The sequence below is a fragment of the Hyperolius riggenbachi genome, chromosome 8 (genome assembly GCF_040937935.1).
Source record: "Hyperolius riggenbachi isolate aHypRig1 chromosome 8, aHypRig1.pri, whole genome shotgun sequence".
NCBI lineage: Eukaryota > Metazoa > Chordata > Amphibia > Anura > Hyperoliidae > Hyperolius > Hyperolius riggenbachi.
This window is the reverse complement of record NC_090653.1, coordinates 232,171,720-232,195,963: the sequence shown is the minus strand read 5'-3', so window position 1 is coordinate 232,195,963 and position 24,244 is coordinate 232,171,720. Positions and strand designations below refer to the sequence as shown.

The 24,244-nt window shown below is 42.5% G+C and overlaps 2 protein-coding genes across 9 annotated transcripts in view; one reads left to right on the top strand and one right to left on the bottom strand.

Moving 5' to 3' along the window:
• Nucleotides 1-12,101, top strand: part of ALAS2 (5'-aminolevulinate synthase 2) — a 67,194-nt gene extending 55,093 nt beyond the window's left edge. The window contains exons 9-11 of the mRNA XM_068248333.1: nucleotides 5,361-5,629; nucleotides 8,189-8,351; nucleotides 10,128-12,101. Of these exons, the coding sequence (XP_068104434.1) occupies nucleotides 5,361-5,629; nucleotides 8,189-8,351; nucleotides 10,128-10,291 (596 nt within the window). The 3' untranslated portion in view covers nucleotides 10,292-12,101. The remainder of the gene's footprint in view (nucleotides 1-5,360; nucleotides 5,630-8,188; nucleotides 8,352-10,127) is intronic.
• Nucleotides 12,102-16,666: 4,565 nt separating this feature from the next.
• The window catches only part of APEX2 (apurinic/apyrimidinic endodeoxyribonuclease 2), an 87,607-nt gene continuing 80,029 nt past the window's right edge, over nucleotides 16,667-24,244 (bottom strand). For 7 of the 8 annotated variants that reach the window (XM_068248322.1, XM_068248323.1, XM_068248321.1 and 4 more), the window contains 2 exons: nucleotides 18,496-19,410; nucleotides 16,667-17,161 (listed from right to left, as the gene is read on the bottom strand). In XM_068248322.1, coding sequence (XP_068104423.1) covers nucleotides 17,075-17,161; nucleotides 18,496-19,410 — 1,002 coding nt within the window. In that variant the 3' untranslated portion in view covers nucleotides 16,667-17,074. Of the gene's footprint in view, nucleotides 19,411-24,244 lie in introns of all 8 variants that reach the window. The other variant, XM_068248328.1, reaches the window with a different exon arrangement.

Genomic DNA, 24,244 nt, shown 5'->3' with positions numbered 1-24,244 from the left:
CTGTGTTGACGCAGCCACTCACCGATGCTCCGGCCCCGCCTCCAGTTCACTTCTGGAATTTCTGACTTTAAAGTCAGAAAATCACTGTGTCTGCGTTGCCATGTCCTCACTCCCGCTGATGTCACCAGGAGTGTACTGTGCAGACACAGACCATACTGGGCCTGCGCTGTGCGCTCTTGGTGACATCAGCGGGATCGAGGACACGGCAACACAGGCGCAGTGGTTTTCAGACTTTAAAGTCTGAAATTCCAGAAGTGAACCGGAGGTGGGGCCGGAGCATCGGAGAGTGGCTGCGCCAACACAGGATGTCTGCGGGGGACCGTTAGAAGCCCCGGGTAAGTTCAACTCATTTTCCCCTGACCCCCCCTACAGTATCCCTTTAAAGTACTAGTTTGATTGTGATTATCTGTTATGACCCTTTGCCTGCCTGACTATCCTCCTGAACTCTGATCTTGTACCTTGCCATTCTGATACTCTGTTGCCGGACCCCCGGCTCGTTCTTAGACTCTGCTTCTGCCTCCTGACTTTGTACCTCGATATATCTGATACCCTGTTGCCGAACCCTGCCTGTACCTTAGACTCTGCCTCTGCCTCCTGAATCTGTACTTTATCTGTCCGTGTGTTTACGACCTGGCTTGTCCGACCTTGAGAACCGACCTTACTATTAGAGGCGGTTCCCCGTCCTGTTGGTGACACTTCCTCCGGAGTGTCACTCTCAGATAATCCTTCCTACTCTCAGCCTGACTCTTCCCGTTTTGGAGAGTCTTCGGAAGGAATCCGTGCAGTACTCCTTACTGCTCTGAGGCTTAGTCTTCTCAGTGTTACTGTTACACCTAACACTACACTCTACTCGGGTGTACAGAGGTTAGCGGGTATATCAGATTATCGCTGATACTGCAGATCACTTATAATCTGGTATATATCTGTATTCCCAGTGATACTGCAGATCACCGGTAATCAGATCCTCTCTGTGCTCCACCGTTCGTTACACTGCTGAAGCCAAAGAGGTCAGCAGGCGCAGATCAGCCAGGCAATTAGCAAGGTTTATATGGAAATAAATATGGCAGCCTCCATACCCTTGATTAAAGACTCCCACCTTTGACATAGAATAGCAGGTTTTGGTTCTTGGCTGGAGCCAGTATCTGTTCAGTAAGGAGTCACTGGCCCTTATTCAATTCACTTTTTCTCTTATGTTTTCTTCTGGGAGATAATTTTTTACTGAATGTTTAAAATAACTTCAACCTGTAATTGAAAAAGTTCTGGCAAACTTAATTTAATTGAATGGGGGCCATTGGCCCTTTATTCAATTCACTTTTTCACCAGCACCAGCAAGCAAGAAAATACTCAGAATAATTTTGACAGTAGTTTTTCACTTAGTTTTTTGGACTTTCTCAATTGCAGAATGCTAGTTATCTTAAACAGAAACATAATTATTATCTCCTAGGAGAAAACTTAGGAGAAAGAGGCCAATATGCAATTGACTTTTTCACCTGTTTTCTCCTAGGAGATCATTTTTTTTATTTCTTTTTGAAATTACATCTCAGAATTTTCTAATCGAAAAAGTAACAAAAAGTAGGTGAAAAAGTACTATCAAATAAAAAAAAAATGTCTTGCTTGCTGGTGGTTTAAAATGCATTTTATTGGCAAGGTGTGAAATTATCATTTAGGAGAAAACTCAGGAGAAAAGGTTAATTGCACATGGGCCAGAGTGAATTGAAAAAGAGCCACTGTGCAAGAGTCCCTACTACTCCATGGTGTTCTTTTTAGCATGCCCAAACTGCTTTGTGTCTGACATATTTCACATATCTTCAATGACATGTATAAAAAAATAATAATCATGAGATGTTAGTTAACACTAGTATAGCGATTTTCTCCTGTTTTCCTATATCAGGGGTTCTCAAACTGGGTGCCGCGGCACCCTGGTGCGCCTCGGGCACCTTTCAGGGGTGCCTCGGCATGCATCCCCATCCTTTATGCAATACCATCAGGTAATGCAGCCGCACATTGATATACAAGTAAGGGCCGGCGCTACCATAGAGGCAAAGGAGGCAACTGCCCCAGAGCCTGTAGGGGCCCCCAGTAGCTACAAGAGGAAAAACATTTTTCAAAAAGACCTTATAGTTTTTGAGAAAATCGATTTTAAAGTTTCAAAGGAAAAAAAATACACATTTAAAAACCGACCGACTTTAACAATTAATAGCAAATCCACCTTAAATGCTAGTATCCCTAAATTTGCAGGATATGTTAAGGCGATCATTGGGAATAAGAGGAAAAAACAATTTTTCAAAAAGACCTTATAGTTTTTGAGAAAATCAATGTTAAAGTTTCAAAGGAAAAAAGTATACTTTTAAATGCGGTAAATGTCATTTTTAGTAGCAAACCTAACGGTAGTGTAATTTTACATGAATCAAAAGAAAGAGCAATACATTTCCTGACGGGGTTTCCAGGGGGTCCATACGCAGCCGCAGCGCTTTGGCCAGGGATCGCTATACAGCCGCAATATGGCTGTATGAAGATCCCTGGCATGTTTTCCTATTTTCCCCAAAAAATTTTTATGTTTAGAGTGTGGGAAACGTTTTTTTTTTTTAAATTATGTGGGGTCCCCCCTGCTGAAACTTTTTAACCCCTTGTCCCCCATGCAGGCTGGGGTAGCCAGAATGTGGAGCTCCGACCGATTGGGGCTTCACACCCTGACTATACCAGCTCCAAAAAAGGTCCCTTAATGCCGATTTTTGCTCTGGGGTATCTGTTGGGGGGCCCCCCAGGTTTATTTTTTCCTGGGGCCCCATAGTTGCTTAAACCGGCCCTGCTGCTAGTTAACCTTTAGTCCCCACAACCATGGTTGAAGTTGAACATGAGAGGAATCACAGTGCCTAATAAGCATCACTAGCTACTTGGAGTGGCGTGTCACCTAACAAGGGTCATAACGGCATTTCGGTAGTTGTTTTTGCTGAGAGGTGCCTTGAAAAAATTTCAAAGCCACCAAGGGTGCCCTTACCCAAAAAAGTTTGGTAACCACTGTCCTATATGACTTAATATTATAAAGATATGTGAATTTAGTATTTGTGTGACTCAAGTAATCAGATTTATGGTAATGTTTTCTACATACTGGATCCCCTTTACAAAAACCACAGATTTGTGACAGCTAAATAACCAAGATCACTTCCTGTAAAATGTATTTCTTGAAGAGAGTCTTGTTATTCCAGAGTCAGCAGGGTACAGTGCCATGTATCAGCTGCTGTGGCTTTGGGTGCGTCAGAGGTTTACACCCAGAGCCCTATCGGAGACCCCAGTGCAGGCTGGATGTGTTATCAGAGCAACGCACACGTCATCGGCAGCAACCATATCTCCAGCTATGCTGTACATCACATGGAGTACATTCCATAGACATGCCCCTTCTTTAAAGAGCACAGTCACACTGACAATGCTGGAAAAAATGATAGCAATGGCTAATGGTGCGTTTGCAGGAGCTGCTTGGTGCTGACTGGTAATGTCAACATTCACTAATTAGTTTACATTGTCCTAACCTAGGTTGTGCTTAACATGCTTTAAGGTAGCCATACACTACATTTTATTTACGATTGAATACATTGTATTGTCAAATCAAATGTCAAATAAATTGTTCTGGCGGTCCAGGATCGAGCCGGGAACACAGCTGGGGTGCAGTGGTGTACCTGTTTGTTTTGCCATTTAAAATAACCATGGGCTTAATTGATAGAAAGTGATACTGCACAACAAGATAGGGTCACTACACCAGAGTGATCCCACAAGTACTCTTACAAGTGATTACAGACCTCTACCAGAAAAAGACATCTGCTAAAACTAAGAACTAAATATTTAAGTCTCTGTAGTTCTATTCTGGAACACCTGTGTCTTCCAAAATCAATACAACATACATGTATACGGTAGCGCTCTAGGATTCTCCTCATCAATTCAAATCACCTACAGCGAACATCCATAAGAGTGACACTCACCGAAGGGTGCAGCCGCCCACCACAAAGGTTTCTAAGAGCCTTGAGGGTTTTTGCCACCCTCCCGCTATCTCCAGCAAACAGCTTGTCCGCCCAGCCCTCACTACAGGGGCCTGCCGTTGTTCCTCTCCTGCTGGCTTCAGCCTTAATTACAGGGGCGCGGTGATCTCCCTTTCAGCCCTTGCTACAGAGGGTGCATAGTTTTCATCCCTCCAGGGTAACAGCCTGTTCAACACTGAAGAGGACCAACCCCTGTAGTGAGTGCTGGGTAGACAAGCTGTTTGCTGGCGATAGCGGGAGGGCATTAAACCCCTAAGGCGCTTACAAACCTTTGTGGTAGGGTCTGCACCCATTGGTGTCACTTTTATGGGTGTTTGCTGTAGCCTATTTGCATTGATGAGGAGAATCCTGGAACGCTGCTGTATATATGCATGGAGAGGAGCGGGAGCTCAGCACACACTTTGCTGCAGTAGTGCAGCATAGCGTGCGTGGTAACTTACGCATGCTCCTTGTAAGTAACGGCCACTCCACTAGTCCCGCCCAGAGCCCCTGCCCTCAGCCCCTAGCTATACCCCCACAAATCTATATACTAGCAGCTATCGCCACTGACCAATAACCTAAAGTCATACCTACCAACATTTTGAGATAAGAAAGTGGGACACGCACCTGCCCCACCCCTAATCCCCCACTCCAACATTGTACACACATGGCCAACTACACAATATCTGCCCAACAGTCGTCTGAGTTGGTTCGTCAGATGGACCTGGTAAAATGCCCAATGTTGGCCACTAGTCGTTATTGTTTGGATACATTTTTGCACACGATTGTCGTCCAACTCTGTGAAATCTATAGTTTGTCGGACGTGTCAAACAACTTTAGCTTAGCGTGTGTATGAGTCTTACGACATGTTAAAGTGAACCTCCAAACTAAAAATCTACTCAGCAGAACTGAAAAGACTTTAACAGTTTCACAGCATCAGAACTTTGTTTTTCTTACCGAAGTCTCATTTTTAGCTGCATTTTTAGCTAAGCTCCGCCCCATCAAAGAAAACGGCCCGGGCATTTTTCCCCTGATGCTGTGAAAATCATGATGGGATTTATGATGTTGTTGTTCTCCTTGCCTAACAACTGGGAGGGGTGATCAGCACACAGGACAGTTGGAACTGTGTCTGATGCTCCCTGTCACCTCATTTCAACCAAAAAGATGGCTGCCCTCATGAAATCACAAACATTTGCCTGTTCTTTTAAAACTGGGTGGGTAAGAGATTATATTACCTAACTATTTTAATTAACATAACTAATGTAACGTAATGACAGTATGTTTGTTTAGGCTAAAGTTCCTCTATAATGTACACTGCTGCCTCTAATCTTCTATCCATTGTTCTTTTAGGGAAGGCGTTTGGCTGTGTTGGTGGCTATGTGGCAAGTACAGCTGCTCTCATAGACACAGTGCGCTCCTATGCAGCTGGCTTCATCTTCACTACCTCCCTCCCCCCCATGGTGCTAGCTGGAGCATTGGAGTCTGTGCGCGTCCTGAAGAGCGAGGAGGGGCAGGCTCTCCGACGTGCCCACCAGCGGAACGTCAAGCACATGCGCCAACTGCTGATGGATGCTGGCCTCCCAGTCATCAACTGTCCCAGCCACATCATCCCCATTAGGGTAAGCTACAGAATGGAAAGAAACTCATTTATAGAGCCCATTCACACTACTAGCGGTACATACCACTCGGCACCACTGCTTGCAGTGATGGTATGATGCTGTAAAGAATGGCATTACCCCATTCAGTACATAAGAATTGGAACAACACATCAAAATGCTGCAGGACCATCTAATGTGCCTGTGCAGACTCCAATAACAGGTAGTCGGTTGTGGAAGGTGTTCTCAGCCAATTGCTTTCTACATTGGTGCTGCAGGGAGCCTCCTGATCAGCCTCCTCCTCTCTCTATAGCACAGTCCTTGCAGCTCGGCCAAATTCAGTGCTTGGCAACACACTGGGGGCCGAAACAATCACAAACAATTGTTTTGGCTGGTAAAAATTCTATATGGGGCTCAAAACTTTAAAGCCAATCTTCAGACCCAAAATTAGCATCTAATGGCTTGATCTGCATATGTGTTCTGAATCAGTGGTACTGTCCACTGTTAGTAAATACAGTTAAAGGGGAACCATGGTGAAAAATTGCAAAATGTTAACTATGTGCTAACATATACGAATAAGAACTACGCTTTTCCCAGAGTAAAATGAGCCATAAATTACTTTTCTCCTATGTTGCTGTCACAGTAGGTAGTAGAAATCTGACAGAAGCGACAGGTTTTGGGCTAGTCCATCTCTTTATGGGAATTCTCAGGGATTTATTTATTTTCAAAAGCACTTAGTCAATGGCAGTTGCTCTGTCCAACTGTCCAAAAACTGTGTAGCGAGCAGGGAAGCTGGCCAGCATCATTGTTTAAATCCTTTTTAGGGAATGTCTTTATAAAGAATAAAAGCCTTGTTGAGAATCCCCTATGAAGAGATGGACTAGTCCAACACCTGTCAGATTTCTACTACCTACTGTAAGTGACAGCAACATAGGAGAAAAGTAATTTATGGCTCATTTTACTCTGGAAAAAACGTACTTCTTATTTGTATGTTTGCACCCCTGGAGGTCGCTCTGTACTGCGCCTGCTCCGGCCCATGTGGCGGTGATTGACAGCGCTGCTCGCGCAGGCGCAGTACAGAGCGACCTCCAGGTCGCTCTGACGTCATCGCCAGGGACCGGGTCGGAGCTCCGGCGAACGGCTGCGGGGAGAGCTGCGGCGTGGGACGTCCTGGGAGCTTGGGGCTGGAGGAAGCCCCCGGTAAGTAGCGTTTATTTACTTTATTTATCCCGGATAACTCCTTTAAGTAATCTCCTTATGACCCACAGGGACACTGATATAGATGGATTAATACAACAGCAAAAGGTGGGAATTTTAAAGGGACCCTGAGTAGTAACGTAAATTAAAAGATTTTACTTACCTGGGGCTTACTCCAGCCCACCGTAGACCGCGAGGTCCCCGGCATCCTTCTGGCTCCTTTCCGTGTCTCGCCGGCGGCTCCCGTTACCGGCAACACCCGGGCCGGGTGTCGGACCGACTCTTCCTGGATCCTGACGCTCGTCGTCATCACGGCGGCCGGCGTGACAGGTCTGCACATGCGCGGTTTTCTAACTCTAAACCGCTCCTGCCGGCCGGCGTGATGACGACGAGCGTCAGGATCCAGGAAGAGTCGCACAATGCCGGTAATGGGAGCCGCCAGTGGGACACGGAGAGGAGCCAGGAGGACACCGGGGGACCTCGCGGCCTACGGTGGGCTGGAGGAAGTTCCAGGTAAGTGAAATCTTTTAATATATGTTACTGCTCAGGGTCTCTTTAATGCTGTCAGCTATTTCCTCTTAAATTATAGATACCTGGTTCAGGTCTGGGGGGAGGTTCCAGAGCAGCATGGAGGATCCCTTGTTCTGCAAGATTGTATTTGTAGACTTCTCTGAAAGCTGTTATTTGCAGCATGGTAGCACAGTGGATGGCATTTCCGCCATGCAGAACTTAAGCCCCATCTACACGATACGATTCTTTGTACGATTCTATTTACGATCCGATTAAATCCGACATGTCCGATCGGAATTCGATTCGATTCAATTCGATTTGCCATTGTTTTAAAATGGCAAATCCAATTCAATCGAATCGAATTCTGATCGGACATGTCGGATTTAATCGGATCGTAAATAGAATCGTAATTGAATCGTACAAAGAATCGTATCGTGTAGATGGGGCTTTAGACCCAGGTTTACAACTTTAAAGATCGTTATTTGCATGGAGGTGTATGTTTTCCCCATTTGCCTGGGTTTCTTCCAAGTACACCACTTTATTCAACATCCGAAAATCATTTTGATAATTTAAGACAACCAATAAACCTAACCTTAGACTGTGGTAGGGACAGTAGATTGTGGCTCTAATGGTGGCCATACACGGTACAATTTTTTCATCCAATCGTACCATTTCTATGTAGTATAAGGGTAAATTAAGTGAATATATTGAAAGGATAATTTAGGCAGTTCCTTTATATTACAAAAAAAAAAAGTTCTACCATGTATGGCCACCACCAGAGGGATTAGTTTGTTAGAGATATGACTATATACAGTGTAAAGTGCTGTGTAAGATTTCAGTGCTACATAAATACATAATTCTGTCTGTTTATGGCAGGTCGGTAATGCTGCAATGAACACCAAGATCTGCGACACCCTCCTGACCGAGAACAACATTTACGTCCAGGCCATCAACTATCCGACCGTTCCCCGAGGGGAGGAGCTACTAAGGCTGGCTCCTTCCCCCCACCATACTCCTGCCATGATGAGCTACTTCGTAGGTAAGTACTCGATGTATTATAAAGGGCTTATTTATAAAACTGGCACAGGTCTTTACTGGTCATTACTGGCCCAATTCTGAAGTGAGTGATTATTTCTTGGCTGATGTCCTTCTACTATTGCTTTCAATCAATATATGGCTTGAAACTGATCAAAGGCTTGATTGAATCTGCCAGCAATCTTTTGACCCTAACCTTGCTATTCAAAGTGATTATATCAGCTGAAAAAAAAGGGCCTATGTATAACGTGGAAGTTTCAGACAGGGAGCACACTTGTCTGTTTTTGTGCTCATTTTCTGCACAGGAAAACTGAGAACCAATGTTAACCGAAGTGCTAGTGGACATGTGAATGCAGTTTTCCCATGCAGAAAAAAACTGACATCAGTGAAGCACTGCATGTATTGTCTATCAATTACATTAGCATTTGTGAAAAAAAAACTTGCACGTTCTCACTTGCAGACACACAAGTGTGCTCCCAGCCTCTGCAACTGCATTCACTGGGCTCAATTTCAAGCTGCCTAAAAATTGCACCAAATTTTACATCTCCCACCCTGACCATTTATAGACTTGAGAATTGAATTTATAGTCTTTGCCCTTTAAATAAATGTTTCAAAAGTTATCAATTGCAACAGTTTTATATGTAAATCCAATAGAAAAGCTAGGTTCTATTTTCACAAGGGGATTTGAAGAAAAAACTTCTGAAAGAAAAATTAAGCTCACCACATGATAGCATTTACATTGCTAACACTGTCAGTTTACAGTCTCCTTTGAAAAACTACCAAAATCAAAGGAAAATGGAATTTAAAGATTATTTGCAATAATGTACACTGAGTTGGGCGCCGAGTGGTGCAACCCGTAGTAAAATATTGGTAATTTAGTTTACCAATATTTTACTGTTCACTATCCGGCCCCCATTCTCACTTGAACCCTCCCTTCTAAGTTCCACCCCCCCCTCTCCTCCCCCCCCCCCAACCACACACCTCTACACCTAATACCTAACCCTAATTCACCCTTCATGTGCCTAAACTAAACCCCCCACACCTAATGCCTAACCTTAATCCACCCTCTGTGTGCCTAAACTAAACCCCCCACACCTAACCCTAATCCACCCTCCATATTCCAAAACGAAACTCCTCAAAACTAATGCCTAACCCTCACCTCTAAGTGCCTAAACCAGGGGTAGGGAACCTATGGCTCGGGAGCCAGATGTGGCTCCTTTGATGGCTGCATCTGGCTTGCAGACAAATCTGTAGAGGTTGATTCACTTAACTACACTGCTCAAAAAACTCAGCTTAGTGTGGCAGCGCAAGTAAAATTTTCAAAGTAGGCACGCTACTGCTATAGCACTACTAGCTTACTCTCGCTCCCCCCAAAACTAACGGCCGCTCCAATTGTACTTGTATTTATTTGAAACATATTGTATGGCTCGCACGGAATTACATTTTAAAATATGCGGCATTCATGGCTCTCTCAGCCACAAAGGTTCCTGACCCCTGGTTTAAAAAAAACCACGTACTTGACCCCAGTGCCTGAAAAACCGCTAGTTGTAGCCAATTGGCTACAATAATTCCTATGTAGTAGCCGATTGGCTACTACCCATATCAGGTGCCCAACTCACCGTTTTGGTGCATGATTCCCAATAATTAACACAGGTGTCTATTATGTAGGGGAAATGGGACTGTGACTTTAGTCAAAGACGTAGGCGACTTTATTTGAATTTCTTAATGCGACAAAGTTAGGAACAAGCCATTAATGCTGTGCTTGCACTTCTGTTTTCAGAGAGCTTGGTGCACACATGGAAGGAAGTTGGGATGCCCTTGAAATCACCATCCGCGGCCGAGTGCAACTTCTGCCACCGCCCTCTGCACTTTGACCTGATGAGCGAGTGGGAGCGTACCTATTTTGGCAACATGGAGCCAAAGTACATCACTATGTATGCTTAACCGCCAGCACAGGAGTACATCACACCCAGACAAGCAGCCCTGTAGTACTGCCCCCTCCTATAGTCATGCTATAATTTGTCCACATTCATTTTATATAGGATATATTCGTAAAAAGACCCGCCCATTAAAAACCGCATGCTAGGTGACAGCTGCAATCCACCCACCTCCCCTGAAATGCGGGCGCGTCCATGACAACACACAAATGTGCTAATCAGCAAGAGAAAAAGAGTAGCTGGCGTGTGGTTGCTGTGGGCAACACTAGGACACTTAAAACTTCTAAAAAATAGAAAAATGCATGTACTGTACGAGCATTTCATCTTCGCTGACCGATATGAGGACATCTGAACTCCTGAGAACTTCTCACACTCTATATACATTTTTTACTTATCCCTTTTAAGAGGTACCTCACCATAGAGGAATATGGATGCTGCCCTATGGCTGACCTTTTAGCTGCAGTAGTTTTAGAATCCCTAATGCTTGCAGCCAAAGTAGTCAAGTTACGGTAACTGTCCTATGTATTTACTATGGGTTAGTAACACATATGTACAACAGCCAAACTTGACAGCTATATAAAAAAAAAAAGGGTCAGCAATAGTTCCTTCCATTTAGGTTTCCCTTAAATAAACTTGTGAGATTCATACAGGGGTAGAGGCCATAAGGTTGCCTAACGTCAACTCTATTGTGAGTTCCCCTAGTAGTTTGATTAAATGGATTGAAGCAGAGACTTGGCTGTAATTGCTTCTTCTCCATGTTGACTGCTATTCATTCCTCCTCTGCATTGGTGCAGATATCAGTTACTATTGACACAATTGAAGGGACAGGAAGGGGTGGGGCTGAGCTTTGCTGCACAGAGATGCAGCCAATAACTGAAGCAAGGTACTAATCAGCTACATTTGCTTTCTGAGTCCCGTTCCCCCCCACCTCCTAATTGGCTTAGGACAGTGTTTCTTAAAATGATTGAGCACGTACCCCATTTTATTACTGCATGCATTGGCCAAGTACCCCCTAGTGTGGGTGACATCACTTCAAGTACCCCTTGACATGTATTTTTGGGAGTGTTCCCTACTTGAGTATAATTGCTTTTCAAAGATTTTTTTTTATTCTTTCAGTTAATCATAAAATGTATTCAGATTTATTTTTATATGATATGTAATTATTTTAATCTCAAAACTTATTTTAATGAGTTGACTATGACAAGTCCAAGTACCCCTGTACCCAACTAAAGTACCCCTTTGGATACGCTTGAGAGCCTAGTTCTTAGGATATATAGGAAATCAATAATTTATTAAAATTCTGTATTAGTAAAGCACTGTGGAATATGTTGGTGCTATACAGAATACACTGAACAATTTATATCACTTTATCTTCCAAAGGTGCTCACAATGAATATAACAGCTATCTCTATTTGGATGGACATAAGCAAAATTGCTTCTACTTACCAGTACTGGTGGAGAAACATGTGATCAGGAGATAGAGTTGAAAAGTTCTAATTTGCTACGATCACTTCCTGCTTTAGCACATGATCATGTCCAGCAAATCAGAGCCTTACAAATCAATCACATGATCATACTGATCACATGCCTACCAGGTAAACATGGGCAACACTATAGAGACACTTGTAGTTGCAGCACCCAGCTTTCTTCATAGATGTGGTCAAAGAAACTTCCTATTTACCGTGTAAGCTCCTATGAAATTAATTCCCCCAACAAAAATAAACGTAGCCATTGTCCACCAATACGCAGGCTGCAGGTGTGATTGACAACTTCATATGCAAAGAAAACTGACAATAATAAAGAGAGGTGCAAAAGTTTATGGTGTGTTTTTCTTACCTTTTCATTCCACAAACTGGCTAAGCAGACATTTAGCTGACCAATTTTTTTTTAACAAAAATATATGAGTATGTGTATGTATGTATCTAACTATCTGGAGATGGGCTGTAAGATTTCAATTTCCAAAACTGGTCCTGACAAAAAAGATAGCATTCTAAAATTGTAAGTAAAAGGGCACTATGGCAAAAATTATGCTGTTCCATCATCCTCACGTCAGTTACCGTATTTAACCACTTCAGTCTATCTGGACGGATATATCCGTCCAGATAGACTGCACAGCTGCTGTGGGGCCGGGTGCGCTACCGCTGCCTTTTGCTGCCCCTCAGATAAATGAATGGGAATACAGATCCCATTCATTGATCAATATTCCGCTAAGAAAAAAACGAAAGCTTTCTCTGGAAAGCCGCGATTTTTCTATGTCCCACGTCACCCCTTCTGTTGCTGCAAGAGCTCTCGCTTGGAAGACAGAAAATCAAAAACTCACTGTGGCCATCTTATGGTCAAATAGTAAAACTACAGCTACATTTTTTTTTTTTAAACATACACAATAAATTTCAATTAAAATCCCCTGTTTACAAGCCCACTCTAAAAAAACCCACATAAAAGTTTTAATTAAAAAAAAAACAAAAAACACAAATAGTTACCTAAGGGTCTGAACTTTTTTAATATGAAAGTCAAGCGAGTGTATTACTGTACTTTTTTAAATTATAAGCTCGTAAACAGTGATGGACGCAAATTGAAAAAATGCACCTTTATTTCCAAATAAAATATTGGCACCGTACATTGTGATAGGGACATAATTTAAATGGTAAAATAACCGGGACAAATGGGCAAATAAAATACATGGGTTTTAATTATGGTAGCATGTAGTATTTTAAAGCTATAATGGCTGAAAACTGAGAAATAATGAATTTTTTAAATTTTTTCTTAATATTCCCGTTAAAATGAATTTAGAAAAAAAATAATGAGCGGCTGGCTCTCTCGCACGCACACTACATTATTGTATTCACATGTAACTAGCTAAGTAAATAAATAGGCTGCTAAGTAACTATTTAGGAGCCTGTTTATATATTTACTTAGCTAGTTAACATATGAAAATCCTGCTGCGTTATAATCACCTGTTTAGAGTGTCTATTAGCAAAGAGCAGCCCAAAACTTTCTTATCACGGAGATGTGATCTAATGAAGCAGCTCAGCTGTGTAAGGAAGTAGAGGGGTGTTAAAAGTGATTTTTTTTTAACACAAACCATGTTGAAATGTATGCCATAGTACCCCTTTGAGGTTAAAAATGATAAAAAAAGATCGGGAGTGGTGGATTTTTCTGATCATTTTTTTTTTAAACTTGCATAAACAAAGTGAATCACCTGTATGTGATATGATGGTCATATGATGCAGCTGGGTTAAGGAAGTTATTGTAGGCTCTATGGGCGAGGTAACGACTGCTTCGATTAAATTATCATGCTTGGCAGACTGCAGGTGGTCAGGCACAGACTGAATCGCTCTGAAAAGACTGCAGTCTACAGCAAACTGTGTTGCAGTTAGTGGCCAGTGTTTGGGGTCCAGAGCAGCCACTTACAGATTAGATCTTTCTTGACCAGGACAGTTGCCACCACACAGTGAGAGAGTTATCTTGTCTCTTCATTCCTTAAAGTTACCTCCTCTGTAGTTAAGTTACCTCCACTGTTAATTAACTGTATGTTAAAATAACTTCAGAGGTAACTTTAAAGAGAAACTCCGACCAAGAATTGAACTTTATCCCAATCAGTAGCTGATACCCCCTTTTACATGAGAAATCTATTCCTTTTCACAAACAGACCATCAGGGGGCGCTGTATGACAGAGCTTCTTGTGGGAGGAATTTCACCACAATATCAGAGTACCGAGGTACTTCTGGCAGTTTCCTGTCTGTGAACCCTGTTACATTGTGGAAAATAGCGGTTTCCAGCTGTTTCCAGCTGCCAAAAAAGCAAGCAGCAGCTACATCACTTGCCAACAGTAAAAATGTCACCATGTGATAAATGTCAGCATATAAATCAGGGATTTAAAATATTTTACAATGGGCAAACACTGACTAAATCATTTATACATAATTATTGTAAAAATGAAGCATTTTTTATTACATTATTTTCACTGGAGTTCCTCTTTAAGGAATGAAGAGATAAGATAACCCTCTCATTGTGTAGTGGGAAGTTTTCTCTGTCGTACACACGCGCTACTGTCGGCTAAAGACCGCCCAGCGGGAGGGTCCAGCAGGAGGGTCGTTTCCTTTTGTAGCGAGTGTGTACGCACCTTAACCCTCCTGGCGGTCTATTAGAATCCGCCAGGGGGCAGTGCAGCACGGTTTTAATTTTTTTTTTTTTAAATCATGTAGCGAGCCTAGGGCGGTGCGGCGATCGGGCAGTACATGCAGCTAGCAAAGTGCTAGCTGCGTGTAACAAAAAAAATCATGCGAATCAGCCCAGCAGGGCCTGAGAAATCCTCCTGCACGGCATAGCCCGAGCTCAGCTCGGGCTTACCGCCAGGAAGGTTAAGTTACCTCCTCTGTAGTTATTTTCACACGCAGTTAATTAACACCGTCTTTAATTTTAGAATTCTGGAGTTATTTTAAGGATTGAAGAGTTAACTTTAGAGACAGAAGAGTTAACTTTAGGTTTGCCTGAGGTAAAAGGTTTCCTGAATACTACATGCCTCATCACCATGGTGATAACTCTAAAAACGTTAAAGACAGGAGATAAGCTTAGTGAATTGAGGGCTATGTAGTTCATTTTAAGGATTGAAATGTTAAACTTTAGAGATCTCTCCTTAACTCATGCTGGGAATACACGGTTCGTTTTTTAGGTGGTTAGATGGTTTGATAGATAATTTCCGACAGGTCCGATCTCCCCTTCGATTCTTCTGCTGCTCGATTTCTGATAGAAGTGAATGGAAAAAGATAAGAAAAACGAGCGGAAGATAAGAGAATCAACTGCAGAATCGAGCGGCAAAAACGATCGAGAGGAGAAACGCCCGGCAGGAACGAACCGTGTATTCCCAAGCATTAAAGAGAATCTGTATTGTTAAAATCGCACAAAAGTAAACGTACCAGTGCGTTAGGGGACATCTCCTATTACCCTCTGTCACAATTTCGCCGCTCCCCGCTGCGTTAAAAGTAGTCAAAAACAGTTTTAAAAAGTTTGTTTATAAACAAACAAAATGGCCACCAAAACAGGAAGTAGATTGATGTACAATATGTCCACACATAGAAAATACATCCATACACAAGCAGGCTGTATACAGCTTTCCTTTTGAATCTCAAAAGATCATTTGTGTGTTTACCTTCTGTCCTCTTCTTCTCTCATGCACTGAAGTGACAGGCTCCCTGCAGACAGCTCTGCCTGTGCCTGTGTTTGTAATTCCTCAGTATGTGTCAGCCAGCTACTTTCACAGCTTAACAGAGGAGGATTTTTATCCAGCTCTCTTCTATCACTGATAAGCCAGCAGCTTCTCTGCTATCTTATGTAAATAAAACACACACTGGAGTGTGCATAGAGGAACAGACCAGCACGGAAGAGTTGGCAGCCTTCCAGACACAGCCTGACAAGTCTGACAAGGGAAAGATACATTGATTTATTACAGAGACCGTGATAGTACAAAGTGCTGCAGTGAGCCAGAACAGATTAGAATAGGTTTAGGAACTTGTAGGATGGTAGAAAAAACGTTGTAATTTTTGTTACAGAGTCACTTTAAAGACAGAATAGTTAACTTTAGGTTTGCCTGAGGTAAATAGTTTAGTGAATACTACATGCCTCATCACCATGGTGATAACACTAGAAACGTTATTAAAAAACAGGAGAAATACACGGGTCGATTCTAGCGCTCAATTCTGTGCCCAATTGTTTTGCCCGCTCAATTCTCTTATCCTCCGCTCATTTTTATTTTCTTTTTTCAATTCGCTTCAATGAGAAATCAAGCAGCTAGGCGATTGAACGGTGATCGGACATGTCAGAAATGATCTATCGAGCCATCTTAATGGCTTAAAATTGAGCCGTGTATTTCCAGTATAACAGGTTGTTAGTGGTTGCTTGTCTTGCAACCTGGATTGATCAGAACACCTTCTCCTTATTATCTACATTCATCAATTATACCTAAAAATACTACATTATATTGGGCTTTCAGTGTCTCCTCCTCTGGAAGGTAACTGGAAATTCTGCACACGTTATCTTAAACGTTATCTAAAAAAAAAAGTAAAAGGCAACTTGAAGTGAGAGGTATATGGAGGATGCCATATTTATTTCCTTTTATACAGTACCTGTTGCCTGGCAGCCCTGCTGATCTCTTTAGCTGCAGAAGTGAGAATCACACACCTGAAATAATATATATATATATATATATATATATATATATATATATATATATATATATATATATATATATATATATATATATATATATATATATATATATATATATATATATATATATATATATATGCATTCATATCCCTCTCACTTCAGGTGTCCAAGTGAAAGAAAAACCACAACCATAAAAATGCAATTTATATTGGCAATGGAAAATGTACAAAATATGATTTATTAAAAGTCAAAATTTCCCATTTGAAATGTGAAACAATTGTCAGTCAGTGAAACATGAAATATAACAAACTATACACACAAAAAGAAAGACAATACTAAAAAGTGCTTTTCAAGCTTTATTCATCCATGTAGATCTACACCAAGCGTTGCAGTATGAATGTGCAGCCAGGGCATTCCAGCAGCCTACACTGCTAGATGTAAGAGCTGCTATTGGACAGGCTCACTCACTGCTAGATGTAAGAGCTGCTATTGGACGGGCTCACTCACTGCTAGATGTAAGAGCTGCTATTGGACGGGCTCACTCACTGCTAGATGTAAGAGCGGTTACTGGTCAGGGTCACTCAGGAGTTCACAGGATGTCCCTTCTGTCCATACGGATGCCCCTTCATTGGATTGGATGATCACTGCATAGTTTTTTTGTTTTTAAGAAGTTAAGTTTACAATGAACAAGGCCCCGGTGAATAAGTGTACGCTGGAAAGAGGAGGTTACACTGATGTTAATTCAAGAAGCTCATCAGACAGTGACCACAAAGAAAAAGTTGATCATCATCTGCCAACTAATGGCTCCTGTAGTACAACTTTACACACATTTATACTGCCATATACACTTCAGTCAACATTCATTATTAGAGACCCTGTAGTGAAAGGGATATGGAGACTGCCATATTAATTTCCTCTTCAGTGGAGCCTGAATCACACACATCAAACAAGAATGCTAGCAGCTACTGTAGTGCTGATTTAGTCGGTACTACTGTGTTAATCTTCCAAATGTATGTTATTTTTTTTAATAATAATAATAATTATTGAAAGGTTTAGTACAAAAATACAGTACAACATGTATAAACAGGAGGAGAGGCACAGTTCAAGATTGTGCAATACCAGAAAGGTAATAATTGGTTATTTCCTTCTTTTGGCTTAAATAAAGTCTTTTGTCACAAAAAAAAAAAAAAAAAAAAAACAACAAACAAAAAGTAATAAACGGTTTCCGGGCCAGGTGTTTACAGTATTGAAAGCACAGGATCAGTAGGACTGCCAGACAAATAGAATTGTAAAAGGAAAATACATTTGGCAGCCTTTACACACCTCTCACTACTGGGTCACTTTAAAATTACCACAGGGAGTCCTCACTACAGATTTAGTAACTTCCACTGTAGTTCTGTGGATCTGACAGACTGACAGATACCTACCAGATCAATTTCTAACTGTGGCAAGAGCTACAAACAGAGGCTGAGTTTGTCCACAGTTAAGACAATCATTCTTGATTGGTGAAGATCTAGGATGTGGCAGTTCCCACAGCAGGATGACTTTACTTGTCCTCTGCTCTATAGAGCAAAAGCTAGCAGCTAAAATTGTCATTCCTAAGCTGTTACCCGAAATGATTGTTTGCGATTATTTTGAGCAACACACGTCTATTCCAGGTTTACATTAAAGAAAAGCCAAGCACCAGAATAACTGTAGGTGTCAGAGCATGTGGCCTTATAGCAGGGAAGAGAAACAGGGTAACAAAGCTATAATACTTCAGAATACTTATTTCTGCCACCGTCTGGTTTACATGAATAAAAATGCATTCCGATAAGAGAGAATCAAACACACATGACTGCACTAAGCCGGATTCAGGACTCACTGGGCATATGTGGTCCAACTGCAACCTGTCCTCTCTCCCTGGAGAGTTACCATAACCAAGATAATAAAGTATATTCTTTTAGCCTATATCAAAATGACCGTGCAGCACCATGTTGTCTATTATTCAAACAAGAATAGAGCCATACTACATTTTCAAGCATCGGTTCCATTCTTTTTGTTTACCCAGAGGAAGAAGTTGCAGCGGGCCTGAGGGTTGGAGGAATGGCCTTCAGGACGTGCACATACATAGAACTGACGACCACAGTTAGGACCTGCTTTCTTCACTGTCCGTAAGACACAGGGCTCTGCATGTCCTTTACAGTTGGGTGGTGGTGGAGGTCCTTTCAACAAAGACTTCCAGAAGGCTGCCTGCTGCCGATTCCCCTTCTCAGGGACTAATGAAGGGTTCCTTTTCTTTTCTAACTCTTTGGCAAGATTTTTCTGACCTTCCAGTTTAGGGGCATTATCCTGGGACTGTGAAGAGGTTTTCTGTATTGCAGGCTTAAAAAAGCCTAGGAGACTGCTTTGTCCACTCTTAATGTCCACTTTGTTCTTCTTTCCAGCTATACCATTAACTTTATCTGGAGCCCTCTTTCTGGATGAAGTAACTTCAGGTCCCTCATTTGAGGACTGAGAGCTTGACAGCTCCTCCTTCTCTCTGCTTGGTTCTGTAAAGTCTTTACTCTTCTTCACAAGAAACTGGGACAGTTTTTGCTGCCGACCAGCAAATTCTGGTAAGAATTTAGTACAGAGAGGAGGACATCGATCTGCCGCAATTGGCCTACATTTCATAAATGCTTTTACGGGGCAATGGTCAGAGCCTTCAATCTCAGGCATAATTACTGAATCCAGGAATTCTGTCTCCACCAGAGTCCTGTTGCCCAGGATGTAGTCTATACGAGTGCCGTAGTTGGTTTGCCGGGCCCCAGAGGCAGAACACCAGCAGGTAAAGGCATTCTTCTGATTCGGGTGGAAATAACGGAAGCTGTCCATGAAAAGACCTCCTTCTGGTGGATCTCCATCTTTTGTTTTAGATACTAAAGGGTCGCTGAGGAACTGATTCAACCACTGACGTCCTGGGTTCTCTTCAAATGTTTCCTGAAAATTCAAATTAACATTAGGCTGAATACAAAGCGATTACAATTTTGAATACTTTACAGACATGTAAAACAAATTAGTGAGAGTCAGACCAGAAAATCAACTTCTCATAACAAAGCTACAGGATAGACATGAAAAGGAACCAATGACAAATTTGACAAATTGCTCAGGGTATCTCTACACCCTATCACATTCTCCAGTGCACTTGGGTACACAAAAGAGATTGTGGAAAGTTAGTTTGCATCTGCACTACTACCTATAAAAGCATAACTACATTTACCATAGCAGCCTCATTTTACATGACTGTACTCCAGCCTCTGTATTAGACACTTGTTTATAATCATGTAAATGGGTATAGGGTGGGGCTTAATCTATACATCCAATCAAAAGAATTGTACACCTGAGTGCTGGTGCAGGATCCCAATGGCAACAGTATCAAGAAAATCGAAGGAGGGGTCCGCAAACAGGCTTAATCCAGGAATGATGAATACCTTTATTGTTCCCACACACACGTTATGACATCTGACCGTCACAGCCAACGATCGTTTCAGGGCCACCGAGGTCCCCTTTGTCAAGGCATAGGCAAACTAACACGTACACCAGAAATATAAAAGGAATATAAAATCACCAATTAAAAAAACCTCAACGCAATCTATGTTAAACTCCATCCCATTACCAAGTGGGGGTGTCAGGTGTAATTAGAAAACCATTAGGGAAAATCTAGCTCGATGGCCAGTCACTCTCAACTATATCTGTCACATCAGCTAGAAGCCATCCTATATGCAGGTATGCAGGGCCCTTGGTGGCCCAGATATCGTCAGATGTCATAATGTGTGTTTGTGGGAACAATAAAGGTTTTTATCATTCCTGGATTAAGCCAGTGTGAGGACCCCTCAATCAATTCTCTTGCTTCATCTATACAACTAACTGCCTCCAGATATACAGCTTACTCACTGCCATACTTCCCGTTTCCTAGCTATGATTGCTGTAGGCCGTAAGCCTGCAAGGACCGAGGGATGTGCTGTGTGTGGGCAGTGTCAGCCGCCTGCACATAGCACATCACTCTAAAGGTGGCCACTAATGATACAATGATTACAAACAATTCTTCTTATGAATGATCATAAATTATCGTTTGGGACCACTAATGGACAAAAATCTCCTAACCAATCTGATCAGATTGACCGGATCGAACCGAAATTTGGATCGATTTCATTAATCTCATTGGTTATTAGATTTTTGTCCATTAGTGGTCCTAAATGATCATTCACGACAGTTCAAAAGAAGAATTGTTTGCAGTCGACCGTAACTGTATCATTGGGGCCACCTTTAGTGAGAGCATATAGGTGATTTCACCCCTTCTGCATTCTATGTTTTTTTCTGCAAGCACATGCGGCAGATAGATTGTTGCCTTGAGCAGGCTTTGCCTTGAAAAAGGGACCCTTGTGCGGCCCTGAAACGTTGGTTTTATTAACAGTTTCTATAAAGCAATAAAATAGTTATAGAAAGTGCCAGCTTTCTCTTTTAACTGTTCAAACTCACAAGAAAAAAAAATAGCCATAAAACGCAGTCCTCTATTACTGCAGTAAAACCTAAGGTCAAGAAATTCAAAACTTAAAGGAAATATCAGAGAACACTATAAAAACAGATTTACTTACCTGGGGCTTCCTCCTGCCCCTGGAAGCTTATGTGTCCATCGTCGCCGCTCCGCTCCCAGCGGGCACATAACCCTCTTGGTGACGCGCGGCCACACGCAGGGGAGGGGACCTCGGGCCGCCGGTTGGGAGCGGAGCAGCGGCGAGGGACACAAGCTTCCAGGGGCTGGAGGAAGCCCTAGGTAAATAAATCTGTTTATCATTTTCCCTGAGATTTCCTTTACGCTGCAAAACTTATTAAATAAAGGTTGCAAACAACAGCTCTGTATACCATTGATCATGTGACGAAATGTGCACTAAAGGTGGCCACACATTACTCGACGGCTACCAGATCGGCCATCAGATAGACTCCTCTCTGACTGGATCTGTTCAGAGAGGGATCTATTACCTGCCCACACACTGCACACAGATTTCCAATAGATTTCTGCATGGAAATCAGGGCTGTGGAGTCAGAGTCGAGGAGTCTGAGCGATTTCTGGGTACCTGGAGTTGGCGATTTCATAAACTGAGGATTCCGATGATTTTTGTACTGACTCTACAGCCCTGATGGAAATAGTCCACAGTGTTCTCCCCAGGCTCTTTTAGCTGGGTGCTCCACCCGGCTAGTTTTGGTGACCACCCGGCTGTCATCGGCTCATCTTCTCCTCTGCTGTATGCAGAGAAGCGCCGGCCCTGCATTCTGTTATCACGCCCCACCCGGCTACTTTTTCTTGCCCCCCGGCTACTTTTTCATGCCACCCGGCTGGAAAAAATTTCTGGGGAGAACACTGGTCCATACTACCACTGCAGCCTCCGCCTGCTAGCCCCCCATGTAATGTGTACCCCACAGTAATGTAAAGTGTAAGTGTACCCCCCACAGCTATCCACTGGCAAGCCTCCTCTAGTGATCTAAACCTTTTATCGCCAACAGGGGTGCCTGTACCCAATGATCTGGTGTCACGTGTCAGTAGGTCACGTGGTACAAGCACCTGGCAGTGCAGTAGAGGAGACTCAGGACACTGGAGAAGATGGGCCGGCAGATAGGTGACCCAGGAGGGAACACATTACATTACCAGGAGGTACATGTTACACATGGGGGGGGGGGGGGGGGCGGGAAGACCGGGCAGGGGTCTGTAGAAGGGTTTTGTTGGTTCTCGAAGAAATCAAGAGCACATGAACGAAAGGTAGAGAGAGAAAAATACCAGCAACAGACATTACAGTATGATATATGAACCCCCCATTCAATCCCTTCCCAATCCACCCACCCCGGGGTTCAGTGCAACTCAGAGCAACAACTAAAAAAACACAAAAAATTCTCCTAGCAATAGATAATTCTCGTAAGATCATCTCCGTATATCATAATAACTCATTTGAATTCCAGCATACACCCAAAGCCTTCAACTAAGTAGAGTTATCTAAAACATCATTGTTATCGATATATTCAATCCAACATTGCCACATCATCTCAAATTTTTCAGGGCATTTACAGTGGAGGAAATAATTATTTGACCCCTCACTGAATTTGTAAGTTTGTCCAATGACAAAGAAATGAAAAGTCTCAGAACAGTATCATTTCAATGGTAGGTTTATTTTAACAGTGGCAGATAGCACATCAAAAGGAAAATCGAAAAAATAACCTTAAATAAAAGATAGCAACTGATTCGCATTTTATTGAGTGAAATAAGTTTTTGAACCCTCTAACAATAAAAGACTTAATACTTAGTGGAAAAACCCTTGTTTGCAAGCACAGAGGTCAAACGTTTCTTGTAATTGATGACCAAGTTTGCACACATTTTAGGAGGAATGTTGGTCCACTCCTCTTTGCAGATCATCTCTAAATCCCTAAGGTTTCGAGGCTGTCTCTGTGCAACTCTGAGCTTGAGCTCTCTCCATAGGTTTTCTATTGGATTAAGGTCCGGAGACTGACTAGGCCACTCCATGACCTTAATGTGCTTCTTCTTGAGCCACCCCATTGTTGCCTTTGCTGTATGTTTTGGGTCATTGTCGTGCTGGAACACCCATCCACGACCCATTTTCAGTTTCCTGGCAGAGGGAAGGAGGTTGACGTTCAGGATTTCACGATACATGGCTCCGTCCATTTTCCCGTTAATGCGATTAAGTTGTCCTGTGCCCTTAGCAGAAAAACACCCCCAAAGCAAAATGTTTCCACCCCCATGCTTGACGGTGGGGACGGTGTTTTGGGGGTCATAGGCAGCATTTTCTTCCTCCAAACACAGCGAGTTGAGTTAATGCCAAAGAGCTCTATTTTGGTCTCATCAGACCACAGCACCTTCTCCCAGTCACTCACAGAATCATTCAGGTGTTCATTGGCAAACTTCAGACGGGCCTGCACATGTGCCTTCTTGAGCAGGGGGACCTTGCGAGCCCTGCAGGATTTTAATCCATTGCGGTGTAATGTGTTTCCAATGGTTTTCTTGGTGACTGTGGTCCCTGCTAATTTGAGGTCATTCACTAACTCCTCCCGTGTAGTTTTAGGATGCTTTTTCACCTTTCTCAGAACCATTGACACCCCACGAGGTGAGATATTGCGTGGAGCCCCAGAGCGAGGTCGATTGATGGTCATTTTGTGCTCCTTCCATTTTCGAACAATCGCACCAACAGTTGTCACCTTCTCTCCCAGCTTCTTGCTAATGGTTTTGTAGCCCATTCCAGCCTTGTGCAGGTCTACAATTTTGTCTCTGACATCCTTGGACAGCTCTTTGGTCTTTCCCATGTTGGAGAGTTTGGAGTCTGCTTGATTGATTGATTGATTCTGTGGACAGGTGTATTTTATACAGGTGACTAGTTAAGACAGGTGTCCTTAATGAGGGTGACTAATTGAGTAGAAGTGTCTAACCACTCTATGGGAGCCAGAACTCTTAATGGTTGGTAGGGGTTCAAAAACTTATTTCACTCAATGAAATGCAAATCAGTTGCTATCTTTTATTTAAGGTTATTTTTTCGATTTTCCTTTTTGATGTGCTATCTGCCACTGTTAAAATAAACCTACCATTGAAATGATACTGTTCTGAGACTTTTCATTTCTTTGTCATTGGACAAACTTACAAAATCAGTGAGGGGTCAAATAATTATTTCCTCCACTGTACGTTTGAGAAATGTAAGTTTATACAGCACCATCTATAAAAAAAACCTCCCTTCTTCCATAGAAGCTCATCACTTGTACCATGACGATACCTTGGGGA